Here is a 17,146-nt window from a genome sequence, read left to right as displayed (position 1 = left end):
AGACTAAACCATCATCTGACAATATTGCCACAACAAGGATGTTTTAATATAAAGGTACAACATGGCTGAGGTCTTATAAATGTTACAGTCATGGCTTTGCACAGATATATTTCTTTACTGTTATCAAGTGATTCTATGAATATTTTGAATATATAATGCAGTGTATATACATGAATCTGTTTGTTTACATAGAGATCATTTCAAGTCCAAATGTCATGAACAAGTAGAGCTGCTGACATTGTAAGTAAGAACTTTCTACAGCTAAGTTATTGGCGGCATTTGTGTAATAACACAATGTACTTCATTGTATAACATTTTAATGAAGATGCAAAAGTATAAAGCTGCCTTTAATAATGGAAATAGCCACTGAGCAGGATTACAGGGCAAGCATGGCTGGTGCAACTCTGAGGCTTAAGGAGCACCATTAATCCCAAAGTGCTGGCATCTTCATCTTGACTTGGTTTTTGTTGACTCCTAAAAACACAAAGAGCTCAGTCAGTTGCTCATGTGTTCAGTAGTAAGTTGTCATTGTCTGAATTACAGACTCACCACCATCAGATGGCCGTTCTTTGCCCTGTAGACCATCGACTCCTGGCCACTCTTGAAGTCGACAAACCCCTCTCTGCCCGGCTGAATGTCAAACCGCACACTGCATTTTAAAATATATATATATAAATAATTCCACATAAAAATGTTATTATTTATGAGTTTTACCACTTTCATATTTCAAATTCAAATATTGCCACACATGATGCAGACTCTGTACCTGCCCTGCACCACGTGGATGCAGTTCTGCTTGTTAGCAATAACACTCAGCTTAGTCAAGGCTTCAAACAGGAAGTCACACTGCAGAACCAGATCACCCTGAAAGGACAAATCAGTGCTCTGCTAAATGTTGTGACTTTTCCTCTGGAATCTAAATGGCAGACATGAATTGCTTTAATTTATGGTCTCTCCAACAGTGTCCTTAGACATATTTGACGTTCGCTATATGGACAAAAGTACCAGGCCACACCTTTTAATCTTTGAATTCAGGTGTTTTCAGTTCTTTTACCACAGTCAGCCTTTACAAACATTTGTGAAATAACAGGTTGTTATAAAGAGCTCACTGAATTCAAGTGTGATACTTGTGTGATAATAGGAGCCAATCATTGTAACAAGTCAGGTAGTGAAATTTCTTTCTTCCTAGATATCCCAAGATCAGCTTTATTAAGGATTTTTTTAAAAGTAGAAGCATTTAGGAAATATGAATGTTTGTTTTTGTCACTGAAAAGTCAAAATTTCAGATTGTTATCTTAAGATTTTGCCTTACCAATCCAAATTTAGGCTGAGTGTTATGCTGAGAATTACTAACTCAAACTACTGAGAAAATCATTTAAAACTGACCCCAAAAAACAGACAAAAACATTAAAAATTGCGGTTCTTACATTAAAATTATGAGATAATAATACAAAATTTTGACTTACAGATAGGAAAAAAAGAAATTTTGAGTCAGAGAAAAAACATTCAGAGGCCAAAACAAGCTTCGATAAGGGGTCTTGACGCATGCTTAATCATCCAGGTGAGTAAATCTCCAAAAGTTGATTCTGTTCATCTGGACGTAGCGTTTTCAATTGGAGAAACGTTGATCAATGGTCATGAGAATTTGCATAATTATGATGAAGGAACTGACCTCCCAGCCCATTGTTCCTTCAGTGGGCTGGTTTCAGTCATTATGCAAATGTACTGTTTATAAGATTGGGGAAACCTGCAGTCAGCTGAGACTGAAGAAGTCACTTGGATGAGTGACGAAACGTTTCTCCCACTGAAGCAGCTACGTCCAGATGAGCAGAATCAACTTTTGGGGAAGCTTCCACAAGGATCAACAGTGACTCATCCATTACACTGTAGACTGTATTAAGTTACAGAGCAGGTTTGCTGAGTGCTAAGGCTCATGTTCCATAAAAGTCGCCATTGTTTTCCTGACTCAGTAACTGCAACGCTCCAGACCTCCTCTGGTATTAACATCAGCACAAAAACTGCACTGGGAGCTTCATGGCTCCTCAAGCTGTAATGTGTAGTTAGCCCAGCACTTTTGTTCATATAGTTTATATTTTTCATCTTAAATTTAAAGACTAATTATAATATCTAATTAAAATATCATTATAAGAAAAACACTCCAAACTGTTTTTAAATGTCCTTGGTGTTTTAATGATGGTGCCAGCAGTTGTGAAGTCCAGACACTAAATGATTCACATCATTTTCATATTCATTAAGCTATTTAGCGAACTCTTGTGCCCTGCTAATTGGAGGCATTATCACACTGGAAGAGACCACTGCCTTAGTACAGAAATGTTTGATCAAAGGATAACAGTGACCACTTAGAACAACTTTGTACTGATTTGTGGTAATCTTTCCACATCCACTCACTTTAGGGTTTAACAGTTGAGTTTTGTTTTTCTTACCCATCTGTACAGTATAAACTGTATAATGTTAAAATTTACAGCTGCTATGGACAGCGGTGTCCTGGTACCTTTTGCTTGCTGTCATCACACGTGACATGAAGGATCAGGAAGTTGTCACTGAGGTTGCTGACCGACACACCTTGAAAAAACAAGGTTAACCTTAAAATACTGATAAAATAACTGTATGTTAATATACTACAGATGACAATGTGTTCTTTGTTTTATTTCCTCACTTGTTACCTTTCAGTGAGCTGTAATCTATCCACTGTTTGATCTTAGCCTCTTCCACCAAGTAGGCAGCTTCCTGGGTGAAGATGAGCTGCCGGAGTCGAGGCCTGAAGCCGTTCCTGTCGTACTTCACCACTGGTACACTGTACTGTGGAGGTCCCGCTCAAAGATCAGATAGGGTGAAAAAACAAACAAACAGACAACCACACACAAGTCAAAGACAGTGTACTGACTAAATACTAATATTATGATTTACCTTGACTTTCTCATGTTGAATCATCTGAAGCACCTTGATGCTAATATCTTCTGCACCTTAACAAATATTAATACATTTTAACAATCAGTGAGAACAGCAATCACTCAGTCCATCATATATTTAGCAGCAGGAGAGGGTTTGCAGAAACAACAATAATGGCCAGTAAACAAGTCCATGCATTTGTCAAACTATAGCAGATTAGTGTTATATATTATATATATTAGTCTTATCTATTTTATGTATGCAAGTCCACTTTATGTTAAGAAAATAGTACTGTGGTCTTACAGATCCTGGTGTCTGCGAATGGTCTGCACACACTGAAGGGATAGTTTTCTTTTTTCCCTTTGAACAAGGCGCTGGTCTGTGCTTTTAACAGCAGCTGCAAAGAAGATGTTAAACAGAGAGTATTTTAAGATCAACCTTGGAGATCTGTTGCACAAACTGCTTCCAGAAATAACACATCATGTCATGATCTAAAGAAACCCAAGAAGAGATGAGAAACAAAGTCATTGACATGTATCAGTTTGGAAAGAATTACAAAGCCATTTTTTGGCTTTGGGACTTCACTGAACCACAGTGAGAGCCACTGCCCAAGATGAAGGTTTTGGAGTAGTCTAGACAAAGTCCGAACCTTAATCCAACCAGTTTTAGGTTTGGGAGCAATGTCACATAGCGACATGTGGATTTGGAGAGATTTTTTGCCCTAATAAATGAAAAAAATTCATTTAAAAACTGAATTTTGCATTTACTCAAGTAATGCTTGTCTAATACTAGCATTTCTTTGATGATCTGAAACATTTAAGTGTGACAAATATGTAGAAAATTAAGAAAGCAAGAATGTTTTTCTTTTCACAGCAGCATGTATAAAGACACTGGTGCTGATAGGCAGAGCAAGTTTACGTTATGTTTTACATTTATTGAACTTCCTGCTCACTTACGACGGATTGTACCTGTGCTTTCCTTTGGGGAGTGATTCCTAGAACGTACTTCCTCACCATGTGGCGAATGTAGATCTTCTTCAAGACCTGGGAAACCTGGAGGATGAACAGGAGTGTTGAATGGGCTCTGTGATGTGATATTACAAAACATGCAGCCTGACATTTAAATATCACTCACTTCCTGCAATATAGGAGGAGGAGTGAGCCAAGAGTCTTTTTCCAGGACAGTTTTGGGAAGGTTTTCCTTAAGCCGCGTGAGGTAGCTGTGCCTCACATATGCCAGGTACTCGCTGTTGTCAGTGCAGGCCGGTTGATGTCTATTCATGAAGCCTTTAATGAACCTAGAACAAATCAATAGATCGGTAACCTCACTTAATAAAAGTTCCCAAATAGCTCTCTCACAGCCATTACACCCACCTGCAACCATCAGAAGCCATTTAACTGTCAAACATGTTAACTTACTTCTTGATGACCTTGACAGCCCATGCTCTCCTCTGACGTTCCCTCCTAGCCATCAGTCCTCTCCAGCAGGTCTCAATCTTTGTGGCTATTTTGATTAGACAAGGCATTGTTTGTTTTAAGTTTAGTGGGTGCTGATAAATCAAGATGGTTCTGGACCATTAACTAATAGGTTATAAACAAATGTCATGCCCTACCAGCCTCTCTCTGTTTCACATAGTTTCCTTTCACCTTGTAGCCTTTGTACTTTGCCTGAATCCTTGTTGCTGCAGTAAAGGTTAAAAGGTTCAAAAGGTTGTTGATGTTTGCTATAGAAACAAAAATGAATTTTCAGCACAATATCTCACCCAGCTTGTGTTTGCAGACTTGAAAAGCATCTTCTGTTGCAAACAGAGTTCTCGGGTGGCGGATAAAAATCTTTGTCCTTGCGATGAAGGCAAACAGAGAGATTTCCAAAAATGTCTTTTTCCAGGTTAGTCAGCAGCACCCATCTGAAATATGATACTCATCCATTCTGCCTACCTTCCCATCTTGTACTCATCAGATTTATAGCCCAGGTGTTTGATCAGACACCTCACACCTTCTGCTGCAGTTCCTTTCCAGTTGGGCCAAGTGTCAGGACACAGAGGTTTATACCTGAGCACAGAAGGTTAGCAAAATCCAATTTTTGTTTTTCATTTTACATGAAAAACATTAACATAATTAACAGAAGCATAGAGCATTGTCAGCGTGCTACCTCTGGAGAAAGATTTCATATTTGCGACGATAAGCAAAACCAGCACGCCTGACCCTCAGGTGTTCCATCAATCCCAGGTATTTCACCTGATGCCTTACCAACACGTCATCAAAGTGTCCTGCAGGAGACACCACGAAACTAAGAGGTCAGCAGCAGCATGTGCTGATTAAATCTAGACTGATTAGGATGTCTCTTTTTAGAAATACCAGATTTTTGATACTCAAGGTCTCACCTGGCTGCTTGGCTTCATTGGGTTTAATGCAGCGGACGTACCAGGGTTCTTTCATCATTAGGATCTCAGTCAGACCCACCAGGCTATTCTTAAACTGAGTCACTACCTAAGGAGTCACAGGAAAGTGGCAGATTACTCCTAAATTCACTGACATTAGTGAGACACTGAGTTTCTATATCTTGTATTGCTCTTACAGTTTCAGGTCTCCTCTTGCTATCCGGTTCAGTAGAAGGAAAACAGTGTTTGATGATGGCATTCTTGGACTGCCGCATAACCTAAGGAGAACAAGAAAACTGTGAGCATCTAAAAGGTTAGGCAGTTACTAGGGGTGCAACAATACATGTATCGGCATTGAACCGTTCGATTCAGTGCTTTTGGTTCAGTACGCATATGTATCGAACAATACAAAATTTGTAATTTATTTTAAAAAAAAATTTCTGATGATGCTGTCTGTGTTGAGAGCTCAGTGGATCTGCGTTCGACTACTCCGCCTAGGCTGCACTGTCGAGCACAGATCCACTGAGCGCAGCGCAAGCTAGCGAGACAGAAGTTAAGCTCGTTGCAACATGGCAACTGCGTCAATGACACCCGAAATTGAACCTCCCCCACCCTCATTCAGATCTGGCCTTTGGAACTATTTTGGTTTTCATGTGAAGCATGACCCTGATGGTAAGCGCGTCATGGACAAAAGTAAAACAGTATGTCGGATGTGCCACGCAATGCTCAATTACATTGGTGGGAACTAGTGCATTAGCGCAGTTAGCTCGTTAACGTGTTGACGCCGTCCAGCCCCACGCACGGGGCGATCCGCGGTAACTCGTTAACGGAGAATTGCCGAGTTATGGCTTTAATGTCATTTTAACGAGATTAACGCTGACAGCACGAGTGGGAACATGACGAATATGACTGCACATTTACCGACATCATCTTAGTGCAAAGACAAGTGGAAGCAGACAAAAACAACAAGCACGCATGCTACAAGCTTTACCCGAGTCATTTAGACAGCCGTTAGCACATGATTCTCCTTATGGGGACCTGATATGTTTAATATGCTGCTGAGAATATAGCCCAGAAGAAGCGTATAGTATAGCTTTTATTTTAGAAAGAGCCTTTTCTCTGTAATAAACTCTCTTTTCCAAAGATGAGTGATTTCTCAATCAGATAGATTTATTTTTTTTAATTATTTTGTTGTTTCAGCAACATTAAATTTAAAAACTGTTTGTTTGAGTTAAAATATATATTTATAATTTTAATAAATGACAAATTAAAAAGGCATGAACATTTTTTTGTATCGAAAAAATATCGAACCGTGACACCAAAGTATTGAACCGAACCGTGAATTTTGTGTATCGTTGCACCTCTAGCAGTTACACATTTGTAGGCATCATTTCAGTTCCAGTTTTCCTTATTTAATAGCGGTATTAGAAGTCACATTTTTTGTAATAAGGAATCACCATCCACCAAACTGTCATCTTTACTCGGTTAAATTACATAACAGTTAAATTACCTCTTTCCCATTTCGATACAAAAGATCATTGTTTTTGTCCAAGAATCCTGAAAGTTTAAAGAACAAAAAGAAGCTTTAAGAGTGAAGCTATTTGCTCTGTAGTAAGTCTGTAAGCATCAGTTTGCTGGGTTTATGACACTATTGACACATTTTAGCATTTTTCTGTTGTTACACTGACTAATTCAGTGGCATTATAACAGAAAAAAGATATCAATAGTATTTAATGTCTTACCAACAACACAGTATGTAACTTCCCCAGCGTAGTGGAGGAGGCGGAAGTCTCCTCTTTCCAGAGTTTTCCTCGTCTTTTGGTCTGCAAGTTTGTGTCTGCAGGAAGTGTAGTTAGTGTAGATTTGTATTATACTTGCAATTTGATTGTTTGTTGACAACATTAATTCACCACATGTCACCTGTAAAAACTCACGTGACAAAATGAGGGTGGCCACCAATCTTGTCCTCCATCTTTTCCAGGAAGGTGAGATCTGTGGCCTCTCCAGGCCGTAAACATTCCTCATCCTATGAGAGAACAGCAAGAATTATGGCATGTTTTAGTTCACCAGCACGGTTTTTGATGTGATGCCTTTTTTTACCAGTAAAGAAATGATTCCTCTGAATTTCTCCTCCACAAGATCACAGATGATCTTGTTGTTGAAATATGGCACTGGTTCCCACTGTGTAAAAGAGAGAAAAAAAAACAGAAGAACATTATTTTCTTCTTGTAAATCAGCTGTTCTTGAACCCACATATGTGAAGCAGATTGACTGAATAATCTTATTACTTCGATTCCTTCCATCTCGTACTCCTCCTGCTCTGATTTCAGGGTCAGCTCAATAAAAAGCTGCTGCAGCTTCTCATTGCAGTAGTTGATGCAAAACTGTTCAAAGCTATGAAACAGAAATCAGTCACTGTCACTGTCTTTAATTTGACATCTTTGCTACTGAAGAATCAGTCTCTCTGTGCATTATCTCACCTGTTTACACTGAAAACCTCAAACCCATAGATGTCCAGAAGGCCAATCACGGTTTTCCTGGAGGAGTCCTTTATATAGAAGTGCACATATAAGAGGACAGGACTTTAACACTGAGATTAGACATGCTGTAGACAAGCAATTCTGAAGCATTTCAAGTTCATGTGCTGACTTTACTTTGAGCCAATAAAATTACACTGTGGAGAGAAAATCAGCCCAAAAAGACTGCCAGATATTCAAATCAGATGTTTGCAGATTCACAACCTGTCAATAGACTACCTCAGGACTGCTACCTAACCTTGTTAGCCCAAATCGCTCCCTTTTTCTGTGAGGACAATAAGTTGGGTTGCTTTGTTGCTCACCATGTTAGCCAGCGACTCATTGATCTTGTTGACTAGCCAGGTGAAAGTGCGGCCGTAGATGGCTTTGGCAAGGGCGTCCCTGGCATACACTGCATGGTCCACAGAGAAGGGACTAAATACCTTTAAGATCAGAATAATGTCAATTAATGTAATTTAGCATTACAAGCAAGTTAAAATTATTTTATAAGTTAACGTATATGCTACCTCCTCTGATTTGGCTTCGATCTTCCTGTGGGTTAAGCCCTGTTGTAGCACCTGGTTAGGAATCCCCAGCAACTGCAACCGTGAAGGAAAAGCAAATCATGTGACATCAAATTTCTTCGCGGTATCATCAGAAAGTTGCACGAAGGGGGACAAATTGTTTATACTACCTGCTGTTTTCTTGGATTTTACCTTTGACACCCATTGCATCTCCTGGTTGTTGTTAAGTGTGGCGTATCCTCGAGCATCTGCCTCAAACTTGATATTTCCCATGTGGAGCACACTGGCAATTATTCCAAAGAGGTTCTGTATGAAATCCAGAGATAAATGGTTTTAAATTAATCTCCAACACAAAGACTGTAGAAAGATTTAATGTGCAGCCTCACCTCAATGTCACTTTCGCTCAAGTCTATAACAGACAGGGCCTTCCGTACCGTCTTCCAGTCACTTTTATCATTGATAGAGCTGACTTTGGCACATTTCCCCTGAAAAAATCAAATAAAAAAGTTCAGTAAAGATGTTGGGTTTTGGGGGGGTTATGAGCAACATAAATGTCGTTAATTGTTTCCCTGACCTGCACCAAGTAGCGGTAGTGCTTGCAGTTTCTCTCTAGACCAAGCCAGCGGAGCAGATCTTCTTCTCCTCCTTCCACCAGCTGGTAGAATATATGGAAGTTTCTTTCTCCGTGGTTCTGGTGGACCACGCGGGACTTCTCCAGCAGGTAACTGAGGATGTGACCCCCAACTGCACCACCCTGAAAGAGAAAAGGTCATCTTTAACATGTAGCAAATGCCTAAGGTGAAACCTGAAGTCATTGCGGTTGCATTGCAACATGATTTAGATTTGTCTACCTGGTGGTCAAACTGGATGTCCATATATTTTCCAAAGCGGCTTGAGTTGTCATTCTTCAAGGTTTTGGCATTTCCAAAAGCCTGAAATTTGAAAACAAAACAAGGAAGAAAATGTGTTTAAAAAAAAATGCACAGGATCTTGCACAGCAGAAGCTTTAGCACGCATATCCAGGACACTGACCTCAAGCACGGGATTGGAAAGAAGCAGTCTGTCACGGACATTGTTGAGGACTTTGGTACTTGGACAGCTGACAGCATAGAACTGAAGGATTTTCTTTGAGGCCTCTGTTTTTCCGGCCCCACTCTCCCCTGAGATGAGGATGAAGTGGTTGTTGAACTCAGACGTCATTGTGCGGAAGGCATTGTCTGCCAGCGCATAACTGAAAGCACAGCGAGAGGTCAGAGGCCAACAAGATCACATTTTTAAGATGAGGCAATACATCAAGTCAAAGAGTTCTTTGAAGCTGAGCTATAATGCTTTTGTGATTGTCAGCATATTCACAGTCATATTGCTAACATGGTATTTCTAGCAGTTACATGTTAACAGTGCTCAAGATTTCATTTTACCATGCTTGTATTTACTAATCACCACAAAATGCAACAACTGAGGCTGATTAGTCATATTGTATCTTACAGTAATGTATTACAATCATCCAGTTCAGTCTTCTGGGGAACATCAATGTCCATTCGGTAATTGTCAAGATGGTTAAAGTCTATCAACCAAATGTCAACTTTGCAGGATCTACAGGTAGGTCAGGGGATTTGCAAAGATAGCAGGATTCATTCATTTGCTAGGAATCATGAATCCATCTGTTCTTTCATTTGCTGAGATATTTTAGTCTGGAATAAAGGCATGCCACACAAATCTGATCATTAAGAAACTGAATTTTCACACGAAGCTTTAGAACATAATTAAATACGTTTACAGCCTGGAACAAAAAACGGTTTGGGTTTCTCTCTTGTGGCCAGGAAGAGGGAGGTCTGGACTCTGTTTATACTGCTAGCCAGACCTAGATAAGTGGCAGAAAATGGATGGATGGATGGATGGATGGATGATAGTGGATGTCAGCACAAGTGACTATAGCACACAGCTGTGGTTCAGCTAAATGGAGCCACTTTAGTGGACCTCAGCTGTGTTTGTGGTTTTGTGATACCTTTTGGAACATTTTGAATATACAGTACCAGGGTGGATTTGTCCAAACTGTAACCTTAACTATGCGATAAATAGTATGGATTGCAGTTTGAAATGTCTGTGCTCCTTTTTTTGTGATGAATGAAACAATATCAGTTTACAATGCAGTCTACAGAAGCACCTTGCTAACCGAGCTAGGTAGCGTTAGCTGATCCCTTAAACATCACACTGTTCTCTAAAACATGGTCAAGTCAAAGTTGTCAAAGGCCAAAATGCCAATCTGAAGCTTCAAAATTCACTGACGTCACGGTGGCTAATTACATCTTTTATGTACAGTCTATACAAATGACATGCCAGAAACAACTCTTACATGTGAGGCGGCAGCTCAAAGAAGTTGACTCCCATGTAGGTATCCATTTGCTTCTTGCTGTAGATGTCTAACTCTTTATATGGGTTGACTGAGACGAGAAGAGTCCCAATGTAAGTCTGTGGAGAAAGACAAGGAAAATAACTTATGGTCTGCAACTCTTGCTTTTGATGATACTGATTGTTTTCCTTGAACATTATGTGACATTATGAGAATGTTCCCAGCATTGTGCTGTCCATGTAGCTTAACAGTGATAAGTAATTTTAGCAAAAGAAATAAGTTTAGTTAATCACTTGTCATGACCCAGTGGGTAGCACTGACCTTTAGAGTGCTCACTCTGCAAATGAAAAGAACCAGAGCTGCTGATTCAGCAACACGCAGAGCCCGATTCAGCAGAAGACAACGCAGCATTAGGACGTTGTGGGGTTGAAGGTTGAGGGCATGATGTTTAATTAGAGTAAGAGAAAGAGAAAGGCTAACCAAAATGACACCACACAGGAAAGACTCACGTAAATTAGATTCTCGTGGAACCGTTTCCTCAGGTTGTCCAGGAAGGCAGTCTCACTCGTGTAGGTGTCCAGGAGAACAAAATCCTGGATGCCAACGCGATCCCGGGCCGTCAGGGAGGCCTCCATGTTTCTCAGGATACGGTTACACCGTTCCTCCAGGCTCTAGTCCAAAGAAGGAACACATCAGTGAAATTAGATACAAAAGGGGTACCATGCTCATTTTAGTTTAGTTTAATGTGAGCAAAAGCACCAATGCCAGTATTATCAAACCATCTGCAATGTTCATCAGTCAGTTTACTGGCACTAGTTTCATGGCTTTTACTTGGTAGAAAGATGATGAGACAGGTGGTTAATGTCTTTATCAGTAAGAAGGCTGTAAAACCGATGAAGATTCAGACGTCTGGCTGTTTAAATTGACAGCGACCACAACCACTCTAATGACTGATCCATCTTTAATTTACAGCAGAATGTTTCCTCATGGAAAATCGTGCAAAATCTCCCCCCTCAGGCACTGCACCTCTCACGCTTTGCAAATCCATCCAGCTGGCCTGACTGGACAGTTCTGGCTTGTTGGCCAGTTCTGGTCCACCGGCTGTATATTTGACACAGCTGAAGTCAAACAACATTACAAAAGCTACTCTACAGATAATGTGTTATTATTATCCCTGCTGTTCGGATGGGATGGATGGAACATAAGCTCCACCTTTTTCCTTTGTGTCTTCAAAAATTATCCTGTTTTTGTTGAGGTTGTCATCAGTGAGGAACACATGCACACACACATACTTACAATCTTCTCAGACTAGGATATACGGTAAATGTCCCAGTGGGCACCTAATTTCCTGAAAGTTTGTCCCTATATCTGTGACTTCCAGTCAGAGCCATTTCTGGCCTTGGCTACATCCTCTATGCTCATGATAAATCTAAATTCAGCCACTACTATCTAATCTGCTGCTGTGGGGGTTTTTTAAGAGCCATCAATCTTGTTCGTGACAGGGACAAATTGAGTACCAAAAAATCCACGTATCCTAAATAGTAAGCTGATAATAATGATAAATACCTCTTTAAAAACACAAGTAAAAATAACATTTTAAAAAAGGTATTCAGCAAAAGTTGACACAAATATAAATTTGATCAACTTCAAAAGCCCACAAGTAGTAACATTTATTTTAGTATGCATAAATACAGGATATGTTCCGCTGCTTAATACACAACTAATTTTATGCCAGGTAAAACGATCAGCAATGCACTTTAATTACGGTGCTGCGATGTTATGAAAGAGCCATCCAGCACTGCGCTTCAGTAGTTCGGCTCTCGTCACTGCCAAGTTGACCTGTCACTAAGTCAAAGTAACTGACACTGGCAGGTCAGTCTCCAGTGAAGCAAGCTGCTGATCTACTGACCCAGCAGAAATTCACATCAAAATAAAATTAATTATGAGATCATTAAAACAGAGAAAAAATTGTTTGCATAAAGCTGCTTACCGCTAAGGTCCTCAGTGTGCGTGCCTCCAGGTACCTTTTCTGAACTGAGCTGAACATCTGGGTTTTATTGAAGGGAACACAGGAAACTCTGATAGATTACAGTCTCTGCTTCCTTCAATAGGAAACCATCAATAATGTAGTGAGTGCGCAGCAAAGGAAGCGTCACTCTAAATATGTATCTGTGTGCGGGGGCACATGTGTAGATAGATGCAACATGGGTGACAAATTAAAGGAAAGACTGAAACCCTTGACCTCGACGGTGTCAGGATCCAGTGTTTCTGTTATGGGGTGTTTTGGTGATATGCTTCAGGTACACTTGTTCCCTTGGAGGGAAGTGTTACATCTTATTTTGGGTTGTTTTTTTTTTTTATTTGTCGTCTCTTTCAGGATGAAAAGGCCACATCCCTCCATCCATCCATTGGGTAGATGCATCAAAATCAACCCAATTCAACAACTATGTGAGACTTTAAATTAACATGTTACATACAACATTCCTGTAAAATCTTCCTTTAATTAGTCACTTGTCACTACAAACTTCAGTATTGTGTCCATCCTTTAAAAGAAATGGGGAAATAAAACGCACAAAGGTACATTACTTCAGCAAAAATGAGGACATACTAATCACAGTAAACAACATCCATCCATTTAGCCATCCAGCTGCTTGTCCAGTTTTAAGGTCGCAGTGGTGTCGGAGCCTATTCTTGCTGTCATAGGGTGAAAGGCTGGGTCATCACAATAACACAGGCCTAACTCAGAGTGACTATTAGAGTCACCGATCAATCTAGCATGCATTTCACTGGGCAGTAAGAAGAAGAATGAATAACCAGAGAGAATCCACCTTAAGCAAAATAATGAATTTAAACTCAACTAAATGTCAGCTATATGGTTTAATGACTGCAAAGCATGTAGAAGAGATCTTTTTTTAATAGAAATTGACAAAATTAAGATAGTTGAAAAAATGTCAGCAAAAGTTTCCAGTTTTACAAAATTCTATATTTTATCAGAAACGTTTGTAAATATGCTTCTGTTTTGTTTCTATCACACTCTGATTTAAGACAATAGACTGAAATATACCAGCAGTAGTAGTAAAACAAGAAACTGCAAGGGCAGTCTGCTGTTGTTGGCACTCTGTAGGCATCTGTTATTGGATGTTTCACTGGGCAGCGAGTGCAGGGCAGGGATTTTCTGCCACTCAAAGGAAATCTGACCTCTGCTGAACACAAATCAGGCAGGAAAACCGAACTATGCTACGAGAGGATGGAGAAAAAGCAAAGAGGCGATAGATAACAGTTTGGCTTTCTTGGCACACTGTCATCTGATTCAAACTGGGCACTAAAAAAGCAACAAAATATGTAAATGAACAAAACACAATCAAGCTTGTATGAAATATGAAATGAGCACCTATTGTAAACATCACATTTGAACAGGAAAGTTTATCTGACTGGTTGACCATCACCCGAGAGGGCGCTCCATTGTCCCTACCTATCCAGTATGGTGCAGGATCCTGTTACCCAGCCACAAAGTGGCAGTTAGCCTCCTGAAAGAGATAGCACTCCTCGTGGGCCATTGACTGACACCGTGCATCACCCAGGGCAACACACATTTAAGGGGCTACAGGTGTCTAAAGAAACCCGACCTTGAACAGGCCTCCACCACACCGGTCAAATACTGTACCTCCTCTGTTGCTACTGTTTCACACAAGCAATCGGTAACAAGCCACAAAGCCACAGCGCTCTCTCTGGAAACCTTCTTGCATTTCTGGCAAATGAAGATTTTACTTAAAATGCAATACTCATGGGGACAGTAAGCAAATATTTTGTTTGTGGTAGCACATATTAATGTTTGAGGGCACTCTGTGGGGGTGCTAAGCAAGTGAATACACAATTCACAGCCTTTTAGCCAACGTTTCACCTTGTCCTCTAACAGAGGAGATACTCTGTTATATTGATACTGATTAGCATATAGTGTCCAATATTTACTGTCCTTATTGGTAGAGAGAAGAGCCAGCAAGTACTGCGTGGCTCTGATGGCAGATATCAGCATATTTATTATACAGCATATGGTTGCAGTTGCAGAGCATCATATTTAGTAGTAAGTTTTTGTTTTCTGTTCAACACTGCATTAAGTTTGCTTTTTCATCCTGTAACTTTAACTTTAAAACAAGTCTTTACCCTTAAATGGTCTCTGTCTCGACACCACAAGAAATGCAAATGCATGAATAAACACACACACACACATCTTACTTGATGTGTGTGTACACAAAACCCATTTTAGTCATTTTCTACACTCCTGAGGGAAGTATCGGCCTCTCAAGGCACTAAGTGTGCCACTTTGCTGAGGAAGTCATGTGAGGCGTGTTTAGAGCTTTTTTGGCAAAATACAAAAAATGTTTAAAAAACAAACAAACTGCGAACTGCTCCATCAGCTGAAAAGAAGATTAATAAGGGCTGTGTGAGGGAAAAAAACAAAAACAAAAAACAGGGATGGGCTGTTACACCATCGAAATCTGTGCAAATAAACCATTTAATATTGCACAGTCTTTTATTATGCTGGAGTGATCATAATAATCATAACACATCTTTAACCCTTAGAGAGAGACCAAATTTTCCTCATATTGTCTCATTTCACTGCTCCAGTCATACTAAGTCATACTATGACTGTGGCTTTGACACAACTGCATCCAAGTTTAGTTACCTCCTTTACTTCCAAAGGCTTGTGCGTCATTGTTGGGTCAGTCTTTTGTGATGTAATTGATAAATCCAAAAGTCACTGAACTTCAGTCCACATGTATGTAAGTCAGGCAGACACAGCCCAGGACAGCAGTTTTAGTAATTGAAGATTTCTTCCATAGTGCAGTTTCTTCAAGTCAGCACAGGTATGTAACCAGTAATCTATTCTCTGCTTTGATGCTCATTGGTCTCTAATCCACATACTGGCTTGGAGCTGTCCTCTTACCACAACTAGGGACAGACTGGCTTAAGAGGAGGAGGAGGTGGAGGAGGTGGAGGAGGGTGGCACTGCTGCTTCCTGCTGGGCTGGAGTCCCTGCATTGTTGGTAATGAGGCCGTAATGAGCTGCCTGGCTATGGAAGGACTGGGCTGCTTAAACTTTCATGGAGCAGGCAGCAAACACTCATTCAGCGCTTCACCTGAGTGTTGAACAGCTATGCTGTGTGTTTAAGGAAGATAGTGCATGCATGCAGATGCGTGTGTGCATGACTGTGTGTGCATGTGCAGCTATGTAATACAAGGATGCAGTAACTTTATCCACCCAAAGACCCCTTCTCACCCTCCTCCCCACAAAATTACAGCGCAGGTATTCGATTACTGATCTTTGATTAGGCAGATGCATTTCAAACTAATTACTTGGTGCTCTATAGAGAGCGGATGATCACACCAGTTTGGAAAAAAGTTTTTAAGTTACACTTAAAAATTCAAAACTGATTTCTTGTGATTATGTAAAGCAACGGCACTGATTTGATGAAGTTTAATGTCAGCTGTTAAAAAAAAATAAGAAGCTGAGAGATGCAAAAACATACTTGTAATTAAATCTTAAACAAATATTTTAATCTGTTTGAGAACTTTTTGTTTAAGATTAAATTAACATTCACTGCTACTTTAAAAAAATTATTTATAAATTATTTCATACCCAAATAGAAAAGCCTTTAAAAGACACTCTAAGACAGGACTGATTTGAAGGATCACCTCTCCTGGAAAACGCCCTTGTTTAGCATGTGGCTAAGACACAGCTCCACCCTATACAAGCCAGCAGGAAGCAGGTGTATGAATATTTAATTTAATTTAATTTGTGCAGCACAGGGCTGACTGGAGAGAGATGCTGGAACTTGCACCAGCAAACATCCCCAAACTTTCCGATACACTGAGCAGTTTTATCATAATAGATCGCATCTGGTGCTTCGGTGTCTTCTTCTTCTTGTGGTTCAGCTGGCTCGGTTGTGACACGCGTAACGTTGCCCTCTCATTCATTCTCTTTAAATTTTAACATTGCTTCCTCCAACCATCAACAAAAGCAGCTTACATTACTACCCGAAGATCGGGGGGAATCGCACGGTGACATAAGAGAGCATTCTGGTAAAATGGCCATTAACATAATGTAATCCATTATGCAACAACTGAGAGATTTCTTTAAAGAGGATTCCTTATACACTGTGCCACAGAGGCCATGTCTTATGGAAAAATAACAACTCCTTTGGCATTTTTTTTTTCTGAAGTGATTAATTTAGTCTCACACGCAATTGTGATTGAAAATATTTTTTTTCTAATACTTTTTTCAGCATTAAATCAATAAAGAAGTGAAAATATGTGTTTGTTTTAAATTGGATGCCTGACATTTAAAGCACAATTTTACACCTTACAAGAAAAAGAAAGCACAGAATTAACACTATCTATCATATGTTGTACAAGGAGGAGCAGTTCTTACTATTTAAAGTTGCTTACTGTTATTGCCAGTGTCAAA

General features: G+C 39.9%; 1 protein-coding gene across 2 annotated transcripts; it reads right to left on the bottom strand.

Annotated features, from left to right (window-relative positions):
- Positions 1 to 24: 24 nt before the first annotated feature.
- Positions 25 to 12,704, bottom strand: myo1hb (myosin IHb). Of its 2 annotated transcripts, XM_031742573.2 has the most exons (32): positions 12,671 to 12,704; positions 11,190 to 11,351; positions 10,684 to 10,799; positions 9,363 to 9,561; positions 9,182 to 9,262; positions 8,905 to 9,084; positions 8,717 to 8,815; positions 8,523 to 8,636; positions 8,334 to 8,405; positions 8,130 to 8,249; positions 7,771 to 7,838; positions 7,579 to 7,684; positions 7,391 to 7,471; positions 7,225 to 7,316; positions 7,033 to 7,127; positions 6,801 to 6,847; positions 5,488 to 5,568; positions 5,294 to 5,399; positions 5,062 to 5,179; positions 4,848 to 4,961; positions 4,673 to 4,749; positions 4,523 to 4,591; positions 4,329 to 4,413; positions 4,045 to 4,207; positions 3,879 to 3,962; positions 3,214 to 3,307; positions 2,929 to 2,984; positions 2,685 to 2,820; positions 2,513 to 2,583; positions 767 to 864; positions 550 to 649; positions 25 to 474 (listed from the first exon to the last, which is right to left on the bottom strand). In XM_031742573.2, exons 2-32 carry the CDS (start codon positions 11,313 to 11,315, stop codon positions 448 to 450), a joined length of 3,075 nt encoding a protein of 1,024 aa, XP_031598433.1. In that variant the 5' UTR covers positions 11,316 to 11,351; positions 12,671 to 12,704; the 3' UTR covers positions 25 to 447. The 2 variants fall into 2 exon arrangements, 1 of the variants encoding a protein (XP_031598433.1); XR_005614001.1 differs by lacking the exon at positions 767 to 864 and having other exon boundaries at positions 432 to 474.
- Between the last annotated feature and the right edge of the window lie 4,442 nt (positions 12,705 to 17,146).

Source organism: Oreochromis aureus, linkage group 7 (assembly GCF_013358895.1).
Source record: "Oreochromis aureus strain Israel breed Guangdong linkage group 7, ZZ_aureus, whole genome shotgun sequence".
NCBI lineage: Eukaryota > Metazoa > Chordata > Actinopteri > Cichliformes > Cichlidae > Oreochromis > Oreochromis aureus.
The sequence above is the reverse complement of the archived record's forward strand: the minus strand, read 5'-3'. Positions and strand labels throughout refer to the sequence as shown.

Excerpts from the sequence above, each read along its gene's own strand:
- myo1hb (XM_031742573.2), bottom strand. The coding sequence starts at position 11,315 with ATGGAGGCCTCCCTGACGGCCCGGGATCGCGTTGGCATCCAGGATTTT. Across the intron at positions 2,985-3,213 it reads ATTCGCAGACACCAGGATCT|GTGCAGAAGATATTAGCATC; the intron begins GTAAGACCACAG and ends ATATTTGTTAAG. Across the intron at positions 650-766 it reads ATCCACGTGGTGCAGGGCAG|TGTGCGGTTTGACATTCAGC; the intron begins GTACAGAGTCTG and ends TTTAAAATGCAG.